The following is a 23,408-nucleotide window of genomic DNA, read 5'->3' as shown; positions in this document are numbered from 1 at the left end:
TGGGCCTGGTGTGTTCAAAGACCAGCAAAGGGGCCAGTGTGGCTGGATCAAGTGAGAGGGAGCGAGCATGAGGAGATGAAATCAGAGATGTAAGGAGCGGTGGAGCCAGCAGATTTTACAGGCCTTCTGGTCAATAAAAGGACTTTGATTTTCCTTTTTTGAAAGTGAAAAGCCATGAACAGAGGACTAAGTGACATAATCTGACTTAGGTTTTAACAGGATAATTTCAGCTGCCATATTGAGAACAGACTAAAGGAGCAAGGGTGGAACCTGGGAAACTGACTAGGAGACTCTAGCAATAATCCAGGCAAGAGATCATGATGGTTTAGCCTAGGATGGTACCGGCGGAGGTGGTGAGAAATGGTGGGATGCTGGGTGTATTTTAAAGTCAGTGCTGGCAGGTCAGGTGTGGAGTGTAAGCGATGGGGAGGAGTCCACAGAGGCTAAAGACTGACCCGAGCCAAAGGGAAAGTGGGGAAAGCTTGGTGCTTTTTTCTATTTGTGTGCTCCTTCATGGACTTCTGCTTTTTACAAATTCTAGTTAATGATTAAAAAGGCAAAAGAAATGCCATTTATTCCTGTTGCTTTTATTGCAATCTGCTTATGATAAAGTATGTTTGTGATGAGTATTTACTGATCATGTGTTTAAGAGAGAAAGGAGTCAAAGGAGGTGAAATAACATTTGTCAGTAGGAGACACTTTCTCTACTCTGCATACGTAAGCAGGATTTTCGGCCGAGAGAATTTTTTAGCTTTCAGGGTTTACGGTATGAAATAGTCTGAACTTCAAAACATTTGTCACATTAAACTTCTTTGGTTTCTGGGGTTATTTGCATTGCTTTAGAATTCACTTCTTTGTGCTGGGTAAGCCTCAGACTATACTTCCTTTTTAACTGTCAAGTGTTTCCTGCCAGTTAAATTGGTTACCAGATAGTTTAACAAGGAAGCTAAGTTGCTTCATTAACAGCTATGTGGATAAATCAACATTTAAATGACATGAAAAGATGGTTTCTGTGAAGCTGAGAAAGGCCCCCAGCTCCTCTGAGCCTTTCGCTGACCTGCGTGCAGAGCGCGCTGTGTCTCTCCTTCATTTGGAGGAAGTGTATCTAAACGTGATGGATACACTGGCGCCTACTTGTTCTTGTGACAAATGGCCAGATGCCAGTATTAATTAACTCAAATTTAATCACAAAGTTACCCTTTCCAAAATTTCTAAGATCTCATTCCATTTAGTTTGCTTAGATGTGAATCTTCTTTCAAAAAGATGTTTCCTCAAAACAATTTCATTGCAAGTATAGTGCAATATTCGATTAAGAACTCTGGTATGAGACTACCTGGGTTCCACCCCCCACTCCAGCACTTATTAGCTTTTTACCCTTGGGAGAGTTACTTACCCTCCTGAAGTCTCACCTGGAAAATAGGGATGGTGATAGTGCCTACTTCATGGGGTTGTTACGAGGATGAAATGCAATCCTCCATGTAAAACAGTTAGCATCCACCGCTTGGCACACAGTAAGGAACCTATTGGTGTTGGCTGTTGTGAAAGGCAGAGCTGGGAAAATGCCGCCTTCGTGTTTAGCCTTTTGGTGGGAATATAGAACACCAGGAGATTCGTGAGTTCAGTGGGAATCTTTGCAGCCTTTGCTGCGTGCATCACATTGGACCAGCTAATGACCGGCATGTACTCTCATGGGCTCAACACTTAGAGACGCAGTGCTCTAAATACACACAGGCTGAATATTAACTATGCCAGATGACACGGCCCCTCAGTTTGAGTGATGTCTTCTTGTGTTGGCTTTTGGTGTTTACATAGGTACATCTACTTAAGAAGTTCAAGGTATTCTGTCTGCATCAGCCTTACCTATTAAACTGGAGGAAGAAGATGCAGAAAACTTGAGGGAATGGACACCATGAATGTTATTTCTCCTTACTTTGAAACATGAAGGCTAGCAACGGGATGGTGAAGGTGTTCAAAGAGGGTGAAGCCACTGGGTATAGATGAGGGAACGTCCGTATAGAGGCGGAAGTAGCTATATTCTGTGTTATCAGGATCACTGGGCTGAAGTAACGGGAGGCGGTTTGGTTCAATGGAAGGAAGAAGTTCTCCAAAGTTAGAGCCTAAGGATGGACCGAGATGCCCTGGAAACATGGCCGCCCCCTCTTCTCTAGAGCGAGGCCAGAGTGAGGGATAAGATTTCCACTCTTAAGACTATTTGAAGTTATTAGAGAAATTTATTGAAATCAATTAGTAGAAAAAAATTTTTTCCATTCTTCTTTTAGCCTGTATTTCATTTTAAAAATAAAAATAAGAGAAAGAACTTTGTGCTTAACTGAAAATGATCATGCTGCATAACAAGATATTATAGTGGAAGTTTCCCCAGGGCCCTCAGATATAAGAGATGCTGTGCACGGCAGTGAGATTCCAGATTAAAATACAGACTTACAAAGAAAATATTAGGCAGGAGTGTGCCTGGTGTGTTCAAAGAATAGCAAACCACTTCCACAATTCTTGAATCCCTGAGTCAAGTCCAGGCTGTTAGAGGGTCAGAGAATGGCAAGGAGAGAGGGTTTTGTGAGGAGGAATTCTGGAGTGCTGCGGGTCATGGCATGCGTGCTTGGAGCAGGTGGAGGAGAAGGCCCCTGCCTCCTGCCCTCCAGCCTTGTGAGCAGAGTTTCAAAGTGGCTTCTTAGAGGATTTGGTATGAGGTGCCTGCATGAGGACGGATGGGAGGTCAGAGTGGATTGGGGTCTGACCCCCTCCCACGATATCTGGAGGGTGAGAGATGGGCTGACAAACTGCCTTGGCAAAGAACCAGGAAGTTTGCTGCCACACTCCCAAAGGCAATGGTGTGAGTGTTCCCCATGGATGAGAGCAGGCCAGGAGCAAGGGAGAGCTGGATGAGGTCGTCTTGGGGCCTCCTCAAGGGTGCAAACGAACCCTTGTAGCTACAAGCTGGAGGTAGACAGCTTCGAGGGGGTGCAGAATGAGTGATAGTTAACTCCTAGAACAGGAATGAGTTGGCATGAATCCAGGACTGCAGGCAAGTTGTCCCCATTGATAGGAATCTTCACATATCCTGTGGAAGTTTCCTTCTCGGGGCCTACCTGGCTCTGAGAGTGAGAAGCCAGAATACACTGCTACCAAATCCAGCAAAAACTTCCTTCTGCTCTTTTTCTGCTCCATCCTTGCACTCTAACCCCAGGGGGCCAGCACCCAACTGGGAGAGGAAGAGGAAGGAAAGAAGCCAACCACAATGGCTTCCCCAGAGGAAGGTGATCCTCCGGAAACAGGCCCCAGGTTGGAAAGGAGAGGAGATTGAGCTCTAAGTTGAGATTGGAATTTGTTGTTCCAAGGGATGGAATATTCGTTTTTGTAATAAAGTGGTTTGGGTAACTTAAGGGGAGCATGGGACTATTCCTAAAAGGAAGCAGAACGTCACAGGACCTGCTAAGTCTTCAGCCAGTGGCAGTGGAAAAACATCTTTCATTAAAAAAATGTAAAGGGTAGTAGGAGACAAAGAGAAAGAGGCAATTTGATGATACGTCGTACGCAATGCCAATTGAACATAATTGGTTACAGTTAAGTGCTCTCATATCAAAAATTTAAATTCTTTTGATAATAATACAACCGTGGTGGAAACTACAACCCAGATCTAACCCATGTCATGCTAGGATTCTACCATCAGACATTCACACTCCAAAAGAGAAGAAACGCCTCTGTCATTTTCAGGTCCTGTGGTTCATTTCTGGCTCAGGGTATATCACATGGCTTCATTGAGCCAGCCAAGCAGAGAAGAGTACGAGCGCTTGGACAGAGACTGACAGAAGGAAACAGCTCCAAGGAACAAGATGCGGAAATTGCTTTGGAGAAATGTGTTAAAATTAGGGGTTTGGGTGCAGGCAGAGACTGGAGCTCAGCAATATTTTTGGCACAAGCAGAAACAACAATGTACCTAAAGAACTATTTCTTTATACCACAGTTGCATCTCTAACCTAAGACAATTTGTAGATTTATCTTCTATTGTTAGCACTTAAAGGCATATGAAGGCCCGTTTGACAGTCTGAAGAACACGTAGAATAGCAGTAGCCATTTTGCTCGTTGAGGTAACTGCGTTCTCCCTCCCAACCAGGACTATTGCTATATTTGGCATATGTGTATTCTACATGAGTTTTTTTAAAACTTCAATACAATTTTAAATTTCTCTTTGGAAAACCTTGACTTACTCTTTCAATATTATACTTCAAAATTTTACTCTTTCCCCACACATTCAACGGATTCATGTTTATAACACCGGAAAAAAAATCCCTGATGTCTTTGGTATTAGAATATCATTTAATAAGCTTTAGAACTTTTTAATTTCTAAGTTTTCATTCTTTTTAAGATTTCCAAACTAAGTGGGTAGGAGAAAGACCAGAAAATAAATTTCTCTCTTTCATCCTATGTTTTAGATGTCCTGTCACTGAAGTATATGCATTCCCATCGTACTTAGTGCTTCCAAATATATTGATAATTATTTCTTTTTCCAGATATTAGCCAATGACACTAGTCACCTGTGTGTACGTTCAGGAGCCTCTCCTCTGTTTCTGTCGCGTTTTGGATCTCTTTATTGTCATCCCTTCAAGTCTATATTGTTTTAAAGACCTGACTAAAGCAGGTCTTGCGGTGCTATATCTGATGAAAGACGACATAAGGTAGACACCACTGGAGGCTGAAAACTGTCCCAAGGACTCTATAGACCCATATTGTTCTCTTTCTTCCATGTATAAGGCCAATGGGGAGACACAGACATGTACTATAGAAGACAAAAGCTAAATTTCTTCTTATCTTACTGAATGCTAATATTGCTCACAGTTTAGAAAACTCCCTATTGGTCCTGTCAAGATAGGTAAAGATTCTCTTCTCTAGAATGACCTTCTGTGATTGGCTAGCTTGGACTGCAGAGCTAAAAATCGTACTGGATTGTGTGCTTGTTGAGGATGGGGACTTTGTCTGGATCATCTTTGTATCTTTAGCTCATAGAAGAGAGCCTGGAAATATTAGATGTTCAATAAATTTTTTGTTAAATGAATCAATGAAACCTATGCATAAATAATGTGGAATAGAAATTAATCCTTAAAGAGTGACTAAAAGTCAGGCTTTTTTTTCCCCTCCCTGACTATACAGTGAAGAGGACTTGTTATTAGATCTAGATTAAGAGAAGAAGATTAATGAAAATGAGTTTTTGTTAGGATTCAACCATTATCACTAAAGTGTTAATGATTGAAAAGAGAGAAGCAAGAGCCATTATATTGATCCCCTTATTCTTTATACTCAAACCAAGAATGAACCACTGACCTTCTTTGTATGCCTAATGGCAAAAACAAAAACAAAATATTTAAATCTGAGATTTTTTTTTTTTTAAGATTGGCACCTGAGCTAACATCTGTTGCCAATCTTTTTTTTTCCTTCTTCTTCTCCCCAAAACCCCCCAGTACATAATTGTATATTCTAGTTGTAGGTCCTTCTGGCTCTGCTATGTGGGACACTGCCTCAGCATGGCCTGGTGAGCGGAGTATAGGTCCACACCCAGGATCCAAACCAGCGAAACCCTGGGCCGCTGAAGCAGAGTGCGTGAACTCAGCTACTTGGCCACAGGGCCAGCCCTTGAATCTGAGATATTTTGTCCAAATCTAGATGTTGCTATTCACTTTACATTTAAGAACTTGATTAAGAAAGAAAAGCCGTTGAAACCGTTTCTGAAATTTGAACACATTTTTAAGCACGGCAATGCATTTTGTTCATGAAACATGTTATGGTACTTTCCTATCATTTCCCTTAGGTGTATGTACATTTGCTACTTTTTCCAGGAGTCTGTCTAAGAGAATCTCATGCCGATGGGAACGTGCGGGGGAGTAGAGTACTATAGATAACCAGTCTGCAGGCTCCCTGGAAACACAGAAGGGGGGAAAGGAGAGAATACAAGAGCTTTCAAGAAATTATATGTGTGCATATTAGATAAACCGAACATTCAGCATACACAAGGGAATGCTGCAGGGACACACACTCTCAAAGACATAGGAGTGGAGTACACAGAAAAGGAGGCAAATGCAAATGGAACAAGCGGCCCGAGCGTTTCCTTCAGAGACATGGACAATTCAGCACACTTAGGAAATGAAGATCTATGTGGATCTTCCCAATACACAAATAGCATTTGAGAGGAAAAGGGCCATCCACTCCATCACCAGTAACATTAAATATATCTAAGTAGCTTTTGTTTGTTTTTGCTACATTCGATGGACCAAAAAAGGTAACAGATTAAATGTCACTTGGGAAAAGTACAAAGCCCAGTAGCTTATGGTCTGTTTCTGGAGTTATCAATACATTTTGTCTTTATTTTGTACCAGGAAAAGAGGAATGAGGGTGGGCTGTGGATATAGATATGAATATATGGAAGACAAAGAGGAAGTGAGGGTGGCACCCAGTGATGACAGGACACCTGCCATGGTGGATATGCCTAAGAGAGGTAGTAGCAATTGGCGCTATGGGCTCAGAGAAGGACAGTAACAAGGAGGTCCTAAGTGAGGGCCCAGTCCCATGCCAGGGCTAATAATACACCAGGTAAAGGCAGCCTGTCCTGGCTTTAGAACTAGGCATTGTGGGATTTGAATTTTACAGTACTTGGTAATGGTGTCAGGTATACTTTGGCATAACAGTCAGTCAGTATAAATGAAAATGAATGAGATATATTAACATTTTCATTGTTTCTAGGAGAGTGGACGCTCCCTTTCTCTTCCTGGAAGACCAATTCCACCTGCCATCTCTACAACGTCTCCTTGGGTATACCAGCCTGCTTATAGCTACTCTAGCAAACCAACTGATGGGCTAGAGAAAGCCAACAAGAGACTAACTCCTTGGGAAGCAGCAGCAAATTCTCCTCTTGGTCTAGTGGATGATGCTTTTAGATCCAGAAACATCCAGGAATCCATTGTGGCAAATGTGGTCTCAGCAGCTCGGAGGAAGGTGCTTCCAGGGCCCTCGGAGGAGTGGAATAAGAGACTGTCCTATGTTCCTCAAACCCAGAAGGCCAATACGGGCTCATCTGGAAGGCAGGAGTATAATGTTGCATCCTTACCCAATAATAGCATGCCCACCAACTCCCAATATGGTTCACAGTTGTCATATGCATATTATAGGCAGCCTTCCAGAAATGATTCTGAAATAATGTCCATGGAGACCAGATCTGATTACTGTCTTCCAGTGGCCAGTTGCAACTATAATCCACACCCAAGGGGATGGAGACGCCAAACATGAAAGTTAGAAGAACTGATTGTGTGCTACCTATAGTAATAGTTTTTAAAAGCGTTCCCTTGAAGGGTTTTTGACTTTTGCAATAGATTTAGATTTACCTTTGATCTTGGCTTGTTCTCGTAGGTCACTTATCTGAGTGTGTGTGTGCGCATGCGTGTCTATGCACACGTGAGGGTGAATCACATCCTTTTCTGCTGATCCATAGAGGATTTCTTTGAAGAAAGAATTTATTTTCTACTTTGATGTACGGGCACTTATATGTAATTCGTAATCTTAATTCCATTTATTTCATTAATATGAGGTAGTCTAGGCAACTAAACTGTGCTCAATTAAAATGAAATTAAGTATTTTCTTCTGTGTGCCTTAGCCCAGGAAGGAATTAATGAAATACGATATGCCAAGTGTCATTAGCAATAACAGGAAGAAATATAACATTGGAGAAGTTTTCAAAGCGAGAATGCCAGTGAATAATAATTATATAAAAAAGGATTTCTTTGGTGTTGTTTTAAACATTTCTCTGAAATATTTTTTAAAATCTAGTAAAATTCAGATTTGTTTTTTAGAATTGAAATACAGTATAAGTGTTCTCAGAAAGAAAGAAATATTTGAGAGTAAGACAATTATACGTTTCAGAAGGACTTTTGAAGTAAATGATGTAGTGTGTGGGGAATAGAAAGATTTAGGTATAGGACTTATTTTTAATCTATGTAAAGCCAGCAGCCTGAGACAGGAATAGACTGGATTCAGGTGTCCTCATTTGTCAAATGAGAAGATCAGATTATCTAATCTCTTATATCTTTAACAGCTCTGAGATTCTGAGATTCTTGCATTAGTGGAATGGCTTTTGATACATTTTTCACTTTTGTTGGTCATCATATAAATATCAGATTAAGTTTAGGAGTGGATTAGGTCATTGGTGTCACTACGTGTGTCAGTAAAGGTCCGAAAAGAATTGCCGGGCGGCAGATTTTGTGCTATGTGTTACATGGAGTGAGGATTGATGTGAAGGAAGAAACTATTAATGGATTTAAGGAAGTGGTAGATGGATGTGTGTGTTGTTGTGCACCTGTAGGTCATGACCATTAATTCAGTTATACAAAACACGCCACAGATGCCTCTGCAACAACCCGTGCTTCTTTCAAAAGTCATCATTGGGATGTTCAAAGGAAGTCAAACAGCTGCTTGGTAAATTCCATGACCCTGGCCTTGTTAGCAGGACCATAAGACAATCAGTCAAACACCTGCTCCTTCCTGCCATGCCTACAGAGTATTAAACACAAGGAAATTCAAAGTATTTTACATCATAAGTAAGTATTGAGACTATTTTAAAATGAAAACATCATGAGTATGCAAAGCTTTCTTAGGTTTTTAAATATAATTATTTCGCTTTGTTTTACTTTTTAACTCTTGAATTTATCATTATGATGGTGTCTTTCACAGAATAAAACCTAAAAAAATTTCCAGGGTACAAGTGATCCCTTATTTTGGAAGAAAAGAATAAAAATTTGAAGAAATCACAGTAAGTTCTATTATTGATAGACCCAACTAGATACTAATTGTTTACTTATGAAGAAAAGAAAAACAATGTAACTCTCTAAAGTTACATTGTTAAATTATCTTAAATTGATATAGTGTTAATTCTCTCAAATTATAAGATGTGATTATTGACTCCTGAGGGTTTCTGTGAAATCTTAAAAAATAATACCTGGTATATTATTAGTCTGTCGGCAAATTCTCAGGAATCCCTCACATAAAAAATTTCTTTCCTTCAAACTTTGTTATGGTAGTTGAATCATCCCAGATGTCAATGTTTCAAGATATGGGGGATTTGGCAGAAAATACTTAGCCTGATAGAATCAGATCCTATTTCGTTGCTTTCTGTTATAAACACTAGAAGTGATTTCCATTACTCCTAGGATTTGATACACTACAATCCCAGAAGTTGATATACATTATATTATTCACTAAAACTTTCACTAGACTCAAAATAGAGAGAAGCAGGCTATTCTAAACATAAATATTATTATAAAACAGCCATCTCACTCTTTGCATGTACTAGATCAAAATTATTATTTGTACTAAGCTACCTGAATTTATTCTAGACAGCAAGAAAAAGACAAGCTAGGGCAGAAAAGTTGTACATTTTTCACTCAGAAGGAAACGAATGTCTCATATTTTTGTTAGAAATTGATGTTTCAAGAGGTCATGCTTGCAGGTATAATTCTGCAAAGCAAAGCTGCCATTGTCAACTCATCACAAAATGTGCTGTGGGTATTTCTCTCTCATTTATTTGAGGAGTAAAGTTAGATCACTCACATTCAAGCTAATATTTGAGACAGGACATGCCACTCTGAGCTCTGATTCCTATGGGTCATCCCACATCTAGATAACTATTGTTCTCACAAAAATAAAATGAGTTGGTCTCATATTCCAAATACTAGCCTTTTTCAAGAGGAGCTGTTGCTTTGTAAATATGGACCACATGGGTTGTAGGACATATTTGTACTAGTAGCGACCACACAGGTAGAAAGAGTTCCTGGTTTACCATGGATTAAAAAGGATTCTCTAGAAGTACAGTATGCCAGTCACAGGGACACTAATTTGGCACCTTTCCTACATCTTGAGTTGAAATATCATATTATTGCATGTGTGTGAAGTGTCCATTATTAAGATGATTTAAATTTTGTGTAGTATTTTGAGTTTTATAAATGCACAGACTCTAGTCCATTTATCTTTATGTCTCTTTTATGTTTTGGCACCATTATTCACATTGGAAGGGCCACCCTATTAGGACTCACGCATATATATGTATTAACAAACTGAAGCTTAGAGTAAAAAATTATATCAAAGAGGCTCAGTTATTCTAATTAGAGAAGAATTATAGAAATGCTTGTTTTTTAAGAGAAAATAGGTTTTCACACTTGATTTCTAGTCAAAGTAGAAGTATCTACCCTGTCCACACTTTTCTACCAAAGAAAGACTATGTTCTCCTGCTAATTAGATTGACATTTTCACCTGTGTTTACCCCAAAAGACTGTATTTGAAAGATGCATACTGAAAGTCAAAATTGTACTAGTAATAAAAAGTAACCTGAAAATGAACTTAAAGAGCCTTTTCGTTTTTCCTTATAAAAGCATTGTTTTGAATTAGTCTTCACCCCAAAGAATGTTTAATCTTATCTACTACATATTTTTTAATTTTAGTTTCTATAATAGAAGCCTCCAGACGTATCAAAGAATTTCATGCTGATGGCAACATTTTGACTATAACATTTAAAAACTTTAGAAAAAACTTACCTAAAAATATGATCAATTTCACATGTAAGTTAAAAAGTTTAGGATCCAAACATATTTTCATATTATTTTTATTAATTCTTTCCCTTATAGTATATTGAGAATCAGTCCTAAGCACAAACATAGCCAATGGTAATATGACTTGATAATATGTTGGTTGAATTTCTAAAACTACTCAGGACTCACTCAGACAATCTACTATGTTTGTCATTCCAGTACTTCTGGTGACTTGTCCTCTTTAGGCTGCCCGAAACTGACCTCTGTTAAACTGAAGTCTTCATTATAATAAAGCATATTTAAGTAAAATTTTTTTAAATGACTTTGCCTCTTTCTACATAATATGAAAACTTTCAGCTGAAGTGTGAGCTCCTGGCTTGATTGGTATCGTGCAGCACAGCTTTTTGGCACTTTTTTTCTTTGTAAATTCTGAATAAAATGGCTATTTTTGGCATTCTGGTAAAAAATAATTTTTAAAGGGCCATCACTTGAAACCTTCAAAAATGAGAACTGTTATAAAGATGAAAATGACCTAAGAGATAGTCGCACTACCCTGTCTCAAGATGCTCGTGCTGTAGAAAAAGCACCCTTTTCTCTGAGGAGTTCCTAGCGCTTAGCAGATTATAAATTTCAAAACATACTAAGAGGCAGGCAGTGTTATCTCCGCCTGGAGCCAACCGACAGCTGAGGCAAGGAGAGTTCACTTCCCTGGCTTGTCGGCACGAAGACAGCGACAGAGATGCTTCAAGAATAGCCAGTGTTTCCGTAGTCCACATAATACCAGAAATATTTAGTACATTGTACTCCTTTTTTCTCAGTGGCTTTGGAAAATAACAAGACCTGTGACTTCTCAAATCTAATAGGGCAATATTTTTCACAAAGGGGCATTTCATTATTTACAGCCTTATAAAATGTGATTTTAGATTTCTAGATTTCTAGAAATCCAGAATCCCCAGCTATTTTTATAATATATTTCTAGAAAGGATCTGGCAATCCCCCCTATAAAAAAGCAAGTCATTTTACGAAGAGCACTTAAAGACGAAATGCCCGCAACGCATCTTGCTCTATTTTTTTACTCTCTAAAGTTGTAGCGAAGATTTGCTATATGGTACTTTCTTTCTCCGTGACTTTTCATATGCCTTCCTCCACTCCCACTTCCCCTCAAGACATAAAAACTTCCTTCACCTCTTCAGAATTTCAAGATTTGTTTCCTTCTTGAGGGTCTGAAAAGGCTTTATTAAGTAGGACTGCCTCACCATGATGATTTGCGTGAGTGTGAGGTTTACCTTAAATTACAAAATAAATTATATGGGGTCCATGTAGGCAAAAACACCATCTTATTTAAGCCCTAACTCCCCTTGAAGAATCCTGTCTACACGACTGTGAACATTCAGAAGTAAAGGTAGGATCCTGCTTAGTCTTTCTTCAGCATCCCCATTTTCTAGAAAAAAACTATTCATTTAGACAATAGGGCTGTTGGTGTATTCTGAGGGCTATTTCTTCAACACAATATAGCGCTTGGGTTGGAAAGTAAAGTGTTGTTCTTAAACTAGAGAACACACGCTGCATGGCCCTGCTGCCACTCGGATGGGACAACCATTTCAGAAGCAAGAGAGAAAAGCATGACAGGAGCCGGCAGAAGCTTTGCAGCACCTGTGGCTGGTCCCTGATCTGTCAGGACCAGCCTCATTTCAAGGGGTTTCCTGGGTAGTTTTTCCTGTTGATCCACATGTCATTCATACCACAGCTTTCTGCCAGACAAGTGAATAGAACAGAGAAGAAAAATATTTTAAAAAGAAATAGATAAAGAGGACATTTTCATATTTTCCCACAACTTGGTATTATTTGGACCTTTATGCCAGATACATGCCTCTTTGTCCTTGAATTCAGATGCTGTCTCTCTGGTTTCTACCTACAGTAACTACAGCTCTGATTGTTAGAATACAAAATGCCTATAATGTATTGAAGTTCATACTTACTAGAGGGTTGAGAAGAGGAAAAAGAACCATGATTTTGTGATAAAGCAGCCAAAGTTCAACGCTTAGCTAAGCCAAGCCCCATTTCTGGTATGAACTTGATAAAGAAAATAACCAATGAGGGCAGAGCCTCCCGGCCTGCAGTGTTCTCCAGCTGTGGTGTTTAAAAATCTTATTGTCTCTAATGGAGACTCAACCGGGTCTTCCACAATATGTTTGAATAAGCAAAGTATCTGGCTTTCTCATTTTGCATTAAAAGGAAGACAGTGAGAAGTAAACAAGAATTACAGTTCAAGGTCTAAAATGCCATCAAATAGAAAAAAATCAGAGGTGGGAACAAATGCTGTAGATATTTTGCCTGAGGAAGTCTGCAAAAGAATGTGTAACATGTTTTTATTTCACCATTTCCCTGCTATAAAGTTGTTCTTAAAACAAAGCACATTAAAAGAGGGCCATTCCAAGACGAAAGGAAAAAAAGGGGGGGGGGGTGTATTTTAGCCATAGGCGTAAAACAAATATTTAAACTTCCATGAAGACATTGATATTTAGGGCACAAATATTTCCATAAAATGTGCGTTGCATTCATTTTCAGAAATCTCCCTCAGGCATTAAATTACTTAACTTAGCATTTTCCCCAAGTTATTATTATTTAAAGTTATCAGTGGTAAGATTTTATTTTAGGCTAAGAAAACTGGGGCTTCCGTGAAGACATCAGATTGAAAGCTCAGTAGGTAATGCTCATCCTGACTTTTGATTTCTCTGACAAAGGGAAACATAAAGTTTTATCTGCATGAGCAGTCAGCAGGTTTAATAACATTGAAGGACATTACTGTTCCTGTGCTAGACTTGTTTTCTTGGCACAATGAATACACCTAGAATTGGATTTAAAGTGACAGCAAACTCAAATCCTCTCTCTGAATGGAAAGCCAATATAAATGGACACACCATAGACTATGGCTACAGACTCTTTGTAGAGTTTAAGAATGAAACCTGAGGAAGGAGAATGGAATGTCACAATTCATGGACACTTAGTTATTTCTCTAGAATGTACTACTTCTGACAAGGGCACCTAAAGCTCTTCTGTTGGCAGCTCCAGGAACCACCGTCAGGAGGAGATGGATGCATCCGTGCATCAGTCAGTCAGCAATCCTTTATCATTTCCCTACTCAGTGCCATACACAGTGTTCCATGCCAGGAATAAACTAGTGAATAACTGTGGCCTCTGTCTTCAGGGAGCTGGTAGTTGTAAGAGAGGTTACAAGAACAATGATAGGATCATACACAGAGTATTATGAGAACAGCAAAAAAAATCCAACCTTAAGGTGTGAGGATTGGTACCTGGAGATGGAAAGGTCCTCACTGACATCTTTCTGGAAGAATTTATGGCAGAGTTGAGTCTTAAGGGCTGAGTAGGAGTAGCTGGTATAGTTGAGTACAGCCAAAAGGGAGGCCATTCCAGACCAAGGGAACAGCACAGTGTTGATAAACTCAGGCAGTTCTGTGTTATTACTGGATAATAAGGTGGGAGTCAGAAAGCAGGGGATTTTATCCTACAGGGAAGTGTAAGTTTTTTTCTGTAAAAGGCCTGGTGGTAAATGCTTTAGGCTTAGACAACCACGTGGCTTCAACTCAGCCCTGCAAAAGTGGCCATGATATGAAAATGAATGAGCGTGGCTGAGTAAAACTTTGTTTATGGACACTGTAATTGGAATTTCATATAATCTTCAAAAGCCATGAAGTATTATTCTTTAAAAAATTTTTTCAACTACTTACAAATGTAGAACCCATTTGTAGCTCACTGTCTGTACCAAAACAGGCGGTAATGGCCGTTGTTTGCCCATTCCTGCTGCTGGGCAACAAGGGAGAGCCATTAAAGGGTTTTAAACAAGGAATTGGCATGAACTAGCCCTCTTAGCAGGAGGTTCTTTCTGGCAGCACTGGCAAAGACAGACCTGAGAGAGCAGGACAAGAGCAAGGGAGGACACGGAGCTGTCATATCTTTCCACGTGAAAAGGCAGGCACGGTTTGCTTCCTCAAACACTTCGTCATAAATAAATCAGTCAACACTAGAGTGTCCCCAAAGTGCCCCTCCCTCCCCCCTTACTGCCCCCCCTTTCTCTGCCACTTTGCCTTCCCTTCCCAACACACTCTCCTCCTCATCTCAGCGCTCCCATCCCAGTCACACGCCATGGCTGCCAGCTGGCCTCCTCCTTATGACTCTTTCAGGAGAACTGAGAACAGGGAATGATGTGGAACGAGAGACCCCGCAGCCCCACCGCTGTAATTTCTGGGAAGACGGTGATGACTGAGTGACCATTAGGAGGACCAAATCTTCCTCAAGCCATCAATGCACGTCACAGAGATGGTGACAATCTTTGGAACATTTATCTTCCAGTTGGCAGGGATAACAGTCTTTTTTTTTTTAAATTTGCATTTGGCAGATGATATGATGCCATCTCAGGAAACTGAAATGATTAGCTTCTTTTCCTGCAGCTTAATCTAAGTCTTTATCCTTTGTTAAATAATCTCGATTCCAAAGCATTGACAATTAAATAGGCCACAAAAATGCATTGGAGCCAAAAATTATTTTTAAAAGATTAAGTACTAAAATAGGAGTGTCACTGGTAGGTTTTTTTAAAACTCACGGACTATTAAAATTAGAAGGGGACCTGGAGATCATATAATAAAATACAGGAGGGATTTTAAAAGCCAAAACGAGCACCATATTTTCTTTCCTTTCAGTTTGTGTTCTTTCTTCAAAGCTTACAGAGCTTTTAAAGTCAACATCCGCTAGATTAAGATGGCAGCATTACCCTACCTCTGGTACAATGCCATTTTCAAACATTATTGTTGCTGTACCGTTGATTCCATTTTAAGCTCTTAAGGTGCTTGCTGTATACAGACCTGAGCCAATGTTATGTTGTTCCAGACATGGGCTATGTTAACATCCACCCTCCCTTCCTGTTTTACAGACAGAGGTGATGTCATTGGCAATTGCTGGGATAGTTTTATGTGGCACTATATCATTATCTCCATTCTGAAGTCCTCCCAGAATGGAGAAACGTAAAATGAAGAAGAATATTATAATGGAAGATGTATTATAATGTGTGCTTCTAAAAGAGTAAGTAGAAAAAGCCAGAGCTGACTACAATAGTAACTCATTCTAACTACAGCACGTCTGTAATCTGGAAACTGCCAGTCTGTTATACTCACACAGATAGTTCAAGCTCAGGAATGCTGTGAAAATCTTTCAGCAAGATGATATGTGAAAAATTATGACACACACAAATTCAGAAACATATAATTTTTATGGGTTTTCAAAACCAGAAAAAAAATTGGAAAGAGTATCACAAAAACCAGGCAATTCTGCCACATACGCTTCTGACCGACTCTGATTTCATCACATGTGTCACTCCAAAGGAAGCTTCCTAAACATGGCAAGGTGAAGATTCGCACTGGAGACATAGCTGTTGCCTATCAATTTTCATAGAATTAATAAAAATCTTGCTCAAATAGTCAAGGAAAAAAACTTAAGTAGAGATTTATTTGGCATAATTTTACCTGAACTACTATTCTCTTTTTTTACATTCATCCAGTCATTCATCAGGAAGGTATTAAGTACTTTTTAGGTGTTAAGTACTCTACTAGGTAGAAAGATGATGCTGATGGTGATGCTGATGGTGATGATGATGGTGACAGTGATGATAGCCACCCTTTATAGACACTCGCAACGTACCAAACCCTGCATTAAATACTTCAACTCTATTGTTTCATTTAACCCCCTTAACTTTTTGAAGTTGGTACTGTGAATATCCCCCATTTTACAGATGAAGAAACTGAGGCATAGAATGCATAAATATCTGACATGGGCATACTACTGGAAAATGGTAAATCTGGGATTTGAATTTGGGCTTTTCTGTTCCACAGTCCATTCCATATACACTTATCTATATATACATGATAAAAAACAAAAAAAAGATGTAGATGGCGTGGCCTCTTCATGATTGGGAAACCAGATAGATAAACTTACAATGAAAGAAAACTTCTAAGGCACATATGGGATCATCATGCTGAGAGAGATCATAGAGATTATCTAATCAAAACTCTCATTTTACAGAGAGTAAATTGAGACCTAGCTAGGACAAATGCCCAAGGTCACCCAATGACGTGCAGAAGCACTTTTCTCCTCTCCTTGTGCTGCTTCCCAGGTGCAGGCTCATTTGCTCCCCGGACTATTGAAGCAGCATTGCATCACTTCTCTCTGCCTCCAGTGCCATTCTTTTTTTTCCCATCACACCTATATTTCTAAACTCAGATATGTGCATGTTGAACTACTTAAACTTTTAAAACTGGTTTTTTCTTCCTTTTTCCTGAAGGCCCAGCTCTGCCTCATCAAGCACCAATCTATCCTTCCAGTTCCAGTTCCCACCATGACACCAGCTGGTCAATAATCCGTGTCCACAATCCTGCCATTCACCCTCCCTTCCTAATGTGTTTGAGCATGCTCTCCTTCTATCTAAAATGCCCTCTCCTTTCCTGGCCTGTGAACCTATGCATCCTTCTAGAAGCAGCTCAAACATCGCTCATTAAAGCATTTCACTCTCCAAACTGTCATCACTCCCTTTTCTGCATTTCCAGGATACTTCATTTCTACTCAATATGCAAGACAATGACTTGCTCACCTTTTGTTCTACCACCTAATGAATCACATGGATGACTCATGGTAGGTCTTCAATGCACACTTGTTGAATGAATGAATGAATAACTGAGAGTACTATGGTTTCTTGATCTCCAAGTCAATTTTTGCCACAATAGGCTCCATTCAGTCTTTCAGTTTTTCCAATAAATACGTATTGTATTTCTACTTTACGCCAGGTACTCTGCTAGGCACAAGGGTTACAGTGGAGAAAAAGGTAGATAATGTTCCTGATCTCATGGAGCTACTTTCAGCAAGAAATGCAAATAACAGAAATAACAAACAAATAATAAGTGCCAAGAAAGTAATCAACAGCCAATAAAAGAGGGAGTAACTGAGGAAGGCCATCTTAGAAAGAGGGGTCAGAAAAACCTTCTCCAAGCACTTGATGTTTTAAAGAAGATCTCAAGAGTAAGGGGTCCAGCCTTGTAAACAGATGGGGGAGAGCATTTCAGGCAGAGAGAACAGCCAGGCTTGTAGACAAGAAAGGGCTCACTATGATCAAGGAGAGAAAGAGGCCTATGTGGCTACAGCCACGGTAGTTGAGAGGGAAAAGTTGGGCGACTATGGTTGGAGAGGTCGGCTCCTGAATGCTTTGCCTGCTTCGTAGGCTGTAATAAGGAATTTGAATTTTCTCCTAAAGGCCAAGGGAAGCAATAGAAGGGTTCCTAGCTGAGAGTAAGCTGATCTGACCTGTGCATTTAAAAATGAGGGAAATGGATTGAAGCAGGGCAAGGTTAAAGGCAGGAAGAGCAGCTGAGAAGCTCTTGCAGAAGTCCAGGCAAACGACGGTCAACTGGAGCCACCAAGACGGAAGAAACACACAGACTTCCATCCTATTTGGGAGATAAACTCACCAGGCCTTGGAAATGTGCTGGACATGGGCTGTACAAGAACAGGAGGTGTTACCATTTATTTTTAGATTTTATGATCTGAACCAGTGGATGGATGGCATGTTTTACTGGGAGGAGGAAGACTACAGTGAGAAATGAACTTAGGAGGGGAAATTAAAAGCTCCATGCTGGGCATATTGAACTGATATTAAGTATGGACCTTTTAGGTTTTCTCACGGAAAACTACTCTTAAAAGAGCCACTAGATAACAATAATAATAGCTAATAATCACTAGGGTTGTTTCCCATGTGTCAGCCTTTCTTCACATATTCAGTTATGTCAGCCCCTACAATCACTACAAGGAACTTGTCCTGGGATCTCCTTTCTACAGACGAGGAAAGTAAGGTACAGAACGATCAGGTTACCTCCCCAAGATCTCGCATTTCTAAGTGGCAGATTCAGGATTCAAATCTAGGCTGTCTGACTCCAGAGCCTGGCCTTTTAATCTCTGTATCTAAAAGTGAATGACCTGGTGCCAGGAAAGTAATTAAATCTTGCTTATTGTTAAATAAAACCAACAGGAATCAAACACGGCTCTCCATACATTGCATGACAGGATTTATTAAACACTGATTTTAATGAAAGACAATTCTGTTGCTGAAATAAAATAACTTCCTATCATGGCTGCCACTGTAGAAATCACACTATGTCCTGGACACCAAGCAGAGATTATTGCTCAGCAATGACGTCTCCCAGGGGAATGAACTGGGTCCCCCTTTAGCTTTCTTGCCTAGAGGCAGTCACCTGCAGACACCACTTCCATCCACAGTCACCGCTCCAGAAAAGACTTATTGACCGCCTATAAGGAGCCAGGCACCGGAGCAAGCATAGAACTAAGACTGCCTGCTTTCACAGAGCTTCTGACTAGAGAGGGAGACGAAAAAATAAAGCACCAATGGAAATAAACTGCAATGTGTGCTGAACGCAGTACACCCGGCCGGGGCACCCAACCTTCCATGGTGGAAATTACATTTGAGCTGAGACCTGCAAAGGCTGGCAGGATTGAACCAGGAGGCAGCTCAATGTTTCTCAGCCAGAGAAGAGAAGAAACTTATAGAGCACTTTGTAAGTGACACGGGAGCTTTTATGCCATTTGACACAGGTAGTAATTTTCCAAAACTGCCAAAGGAGCAAATATGAAATCGCCTTTGCCTGTTCTTAATGTCAATGCTCCATCCCCAGCCACCCGCTCTTCTCTCTCTGAAGGCTCTCCCTGGGTAATCTAACTGACAGCCTCCTAAATCCTCACACTTACATGGTGGTGACAGATAATCCATCTCCAAACCTGACTCCAGTGAGCTCTTGGGCTCCAGCCCTGAGTCTGTTTACTCCCTGGACGTCCCACTGGAGTGATCCCCAACACCGTGCATCCAACACTTGCAGAAGAGACTTTCCTCCCTTTCCCCCCCATAGCTTGCTCCTTCTCCTACGTTCTCCACAAAGCGCCTCCTACCACTCCCCATCCACCCAACCGTCTAAGCCAGGACTGGAAGCACCTGCCTTGTTTTCTCCCTCACCCTAACCCCTACCCAACCCATCAGTCATCAAACCCTGTGAACACCCCATTCTCACCATCTCTCCTTATCTGCCTGGCCCTACCACCGCCGTCATCACAGCATTTGATCAGGCCTTCATGGCCTTTCACTCACACAATTGCAATAGGGTCCTGAGTGTCTTGCTGCCTCATCCCCAATCTGTTCTTCATACAGGTGCCAGAATAAAATTACAAAAAGGCACTGCATGTTATTCCCTTTAAAGCCATCAATGGCTCCCATGGTTCACAGACTAAAGTCCAAACTCCTGTGAAGCCCTCAGTATTTCACCTTTTTCTGCCTCTCAGCCTTACCTCTTGCTAAGAACCCCTCTTCATCTTGTGCTCCATACCCTGCCGATACCAAACTGCTTACAATTCCATGAAATCCTTATGTGGTTTCACACCTCCATGCTTCAGCTCCACTGCTCTCTCTGCCTGAAATGCCTTTCAACACCATCCCCACACCTTTACTCATCTTTCCAGTAGAGATCAACTTGTCTCTGAAGCTTTTCGTGATCACTATGCCTCTGCCCCAAATAGAACTGACCTTTTCCTCCTCTGTGTCTCCACTACTTCCAGGACAGACTTGTTCCACAGCACGTTGGTTAGAGTGAGCCCATCAGTCTTGCACAACGCCTGCCTATCTGATTGTTTCATCGACACCAACACCATTCATGGACCAATGTTTATTGTCCACAATGAGTAGGTCCTGCGGCGAAATGATGGAGAGGTGGAAAAGGCAAACAAAAAACAATCCTTGCCCTCATAAATTATTTACTGTCACAAAAGAAAACCTTTCAGTCCAAAAGTCAAAAGCCCTCCCAGGATAGACCCTGAAGCTAATACAGTTTAAGAGAGCTTAACGTAGTTTAAGGGGTCTGATTTATAGAGGGCTCTTCTGAAGTCCTGTGCTAATTTTGTATTTTTAATTTCAGGTCTTTTTTCTGAAAGGGAGTCCCTTTGTATGTATTTCAGGCCCCACAAAACCTGCACCCACTTCTCATTCCAGGGATTAGATCATTGTCTGTGGTCAAGGATTTTTGTAAACAAAGCTTCAAGAAAAGTCAATAGTGACTCAGGGAGGGTTGGCTGGTGGTGGCACCTGCTTCTTCCTGGGCTGGCCTGACTGAGTGTTGAGTGGAAGTGGCTCAGGGCCACCCCTTAGTGCTCCCCTGGAATATAGAGGGGGTTGGCTGGCCTCTGGCCGAGAGTCTTCTGTTCTCTCTCTCATCTCCTCCTACCCACAATCCCTAAAAGAGAAGTGATTTAGAAAACAAGGAAAGAAAAAGAAGAGAATACTTCAAGGAGAGCAGAATACCATGGTTCTGAGCTACTAACAGAAAATGCATCATACTGTCTCCCTAATGCCATGAAGTTCACACCGATCCTGTCACATGACTGCAATTTCAGGGCAAAACCTGTTTGCTGTGGTTGGGAAATGAGGGGAAGAGGGAAGTTAGAAGCATGAGGAAAAGGGAGGAAGGACCTGTGACAAAGGCCAAGAACGTGACTAACAGTTCTTCCTCGTGTCACTTGTGGCCTCCCCGGGCACAAAGAGGGAATAATGGGCTGGGATCCTGTCATCAACATTCCTTCTCCCTACCCCACCCTCCCTCTGCATTTCCTTCAGAATCAAGTCAGGCGGGGCACAGTAGCGCTCTTGGTAAAGGCAGAAAGAGGAATGCGTGGACCGGCAGTGTGGGCGGGCGGGGCTGGGGGCGGGGTCTGAGTCCAGTTTCTGGTTCTGGCTTGGACAGGTTTCAGATCTTCTGAGGCCCCAAGCACAGAAATGACCATGAGGCCACCACTGCTCCCATTACATAATTCAAATAAGACTAATATTTTTAAATGAGACATAACTTCCCTGCATGCTGAAATTAGGATAACTGTTTTTCTGGATTTTGTGATTTTTATGTTTGGACAAGCTGGTCAGAATTGAACCTCTCTCTCTGCCCCATCCGGATCTATGCTTGGTTTGCCTACCTACCACCACCCAGCGCTTATTGATGGTAGGACCTTGGGAGAGTCCCTTACCACTCTGGGGCTGGTCGCTCATCTGTAACGCTGGTGTGTCATGTTCCTTTAATCCCCATGATTCTCTCAGAGATCATTCTCTTTCATCTTTCAAAACAAAACAATGTAAAATACTTCCACTCTGCCTTGTACATCCTCCTGACTTGCACAGAATAGACAATCCCAGTCTGCGTGAGAGACAATATCCTACGTATTCAGTAATATATCTGATTTTACTCATTCTACAAATATTCACCATATACCTACCATTTAACAGCTGCTGAGTGTACAGTGGTGAGCAAAGCAGGTAAACTCCTAGCCTTGTCCAGTTTACTTCCATGGAGCTTGTAATCTATTGAATACAGTGATGGAAACTGGGATCAGCCCAGGTGTCCATTTCCAGAACCTACTCTCTTACTCACAATCCAGTATGGTGGTGAAGATCCTGACTCTGCAGTCAGGTGGCCTGGGTTCAAAACCCAGTTCTGTCACTGCCTTGCTTCCTTCAAGGTCACTTCCTGTGTGACCTTGAGCAAGTTTCTTAACCTCTCTGTTCTGCTATCTCCTCATCTTTAAAACCAGGCTAACAAAAGCAAGTCCACATGCCCGAGCTGCATCTCTTGACATACTTGTTATTGGCATGACTATTCTACTGCCAGACCTTGTGCTGCCGCTCAGGACAGGAGGCTGTGGGCTTGCTCCAGAGCTCTTGCCTGCTTTTGGCCAAAGAAGGAAGGATGACTGTCTCCCCAGTTTGTGTCTTACGCCGGCATCTGTGTTAAGCACCACTACTCTAACGTCATACTGAGTTTGTAGAGAAAACAGCCTTTTGAGTTTTCACTCAAGGCCCAGTCTATCTTCATCACCCTCCCCTCTATGGCTAAAAAGTATCCTTGGGGGCTTATATTAGGAGATCATGTGTAAATGTAACCCAGGTTTCACCTGTCCCCTCATCCTTCTCTTCGAGCTCCGTATCATCCCTTCCCCCAAAAATGAATTCACTTCACAAAAAAACATTGCAGAGAAATGTGTACTTTACACAAGATTCACGGAAACTAAGGAAAAGAGGGTTAGCAGCACCTACTCTACAGCTGACCGTGTGACCGTTGCTCGTCTCCAGATCCCCCTTTCCTACCCAGTTGCCAGCACAGGTGCCATTCCTGCCCCTCCCGGCAGCGCCCTGCCCCTCTGTTCCTCTCCTCCCATTACCAGTGTCCACTCTCCCTAGAATCATAAATTGCAAATTGCAAAAGGTACAAAGGGGCGGTTATAAATACCAGCAAAAATTTCTGTCACATGAGATGCCACTTCATATTCAAAAACCCCACCAGCCCGTCACCACCAAAGCGTTGTCATTGGGTGGAATTAGTCTACCATCTGCCTCTGCCTTCAGGATCAGTCCTGCACTAAAAGCCTCCTTGGCCTCTCGTGCAAATTGCCTCCAGGCAGGCCAGCCCCCTTTCCAGCAGATGCGGCCCAAACGCTGGTGGGGACCAAGCTGTACTCCTCATTGAGATAAAGATGCTGGTTACAGGTTACAATTTCTTCCCATCTGATCCTTCCAAAGCAGCCTTACAGTTTACAGCTCAAAGTTGTGCTCAGTGCATTAAATTTTCCCCATTGTTCTTTAGGTTTCAAGCCTTCCCTGATCGTACTTTCCTGCATCCCACCCCCAATGAAACTATCTGCTTCCTACATGTTTTCTGTAGCACCCCCACT

The 23,408-nt window shown here is 41.3% G+C and overlaps 1 protein-coding gene and 1 long non-coding RNA gene across 3 annotated transcripts in view; one reads left to right on the top strand and one right to left on the bottom strand.

Moving 5' to 3' along the window:
• The window catches only part of SYNPO2 (synaptopodin 2), a 160,714-nt gene extending 150,326 nt beyond the window's left edge, over nt 1–10,388 (top strand). The window contains exon 5 of one of the 2 annotated variants that reach the window (XM_070609230.1): nt 6,748–10,388. In XM_070609230.1, coding sequence (XP_070465331.1) covers nt 6,748–7,290 — 543 coding nt within the window. In that variant the 3' untranslated portion in view covers nt 7,291–10,388. The remainder of the gene's footprint in view (nt 1–6,747) is intronic. The other variant, XM_070609231.1, reaches the window with a different exon arrangement.
• Nucleotides 1–23,408, bottom strand: part of LOC139081828 (uncharacterized) — an 86,642-nt gene that overhangs the window by 54,900 nt on the left and 8,334 nt on the right. The gene's annotated exons all lie outside the window — the stretch shown is intronic.

Source organism: Equus przewalskii, chromosome 2 (assembly GCF_037783145.1).
Source record: "Equus przewalskii isolate Varuska chromosome 2, EquPr2, whole genome shotgun sequence".
NCBI classification, from domain to species: domain Eukaryota; kingdom Metazoa; phylum Chordata; class Mammalia; order Perissodactyla; family Equidae; genus Equus; species Equus przewalskii.
The sequence above is the reverse complement of the archived record's forward strand: the minus strand, read 5'-3'. Positions and strand labels throughout refer to the sequence as shown.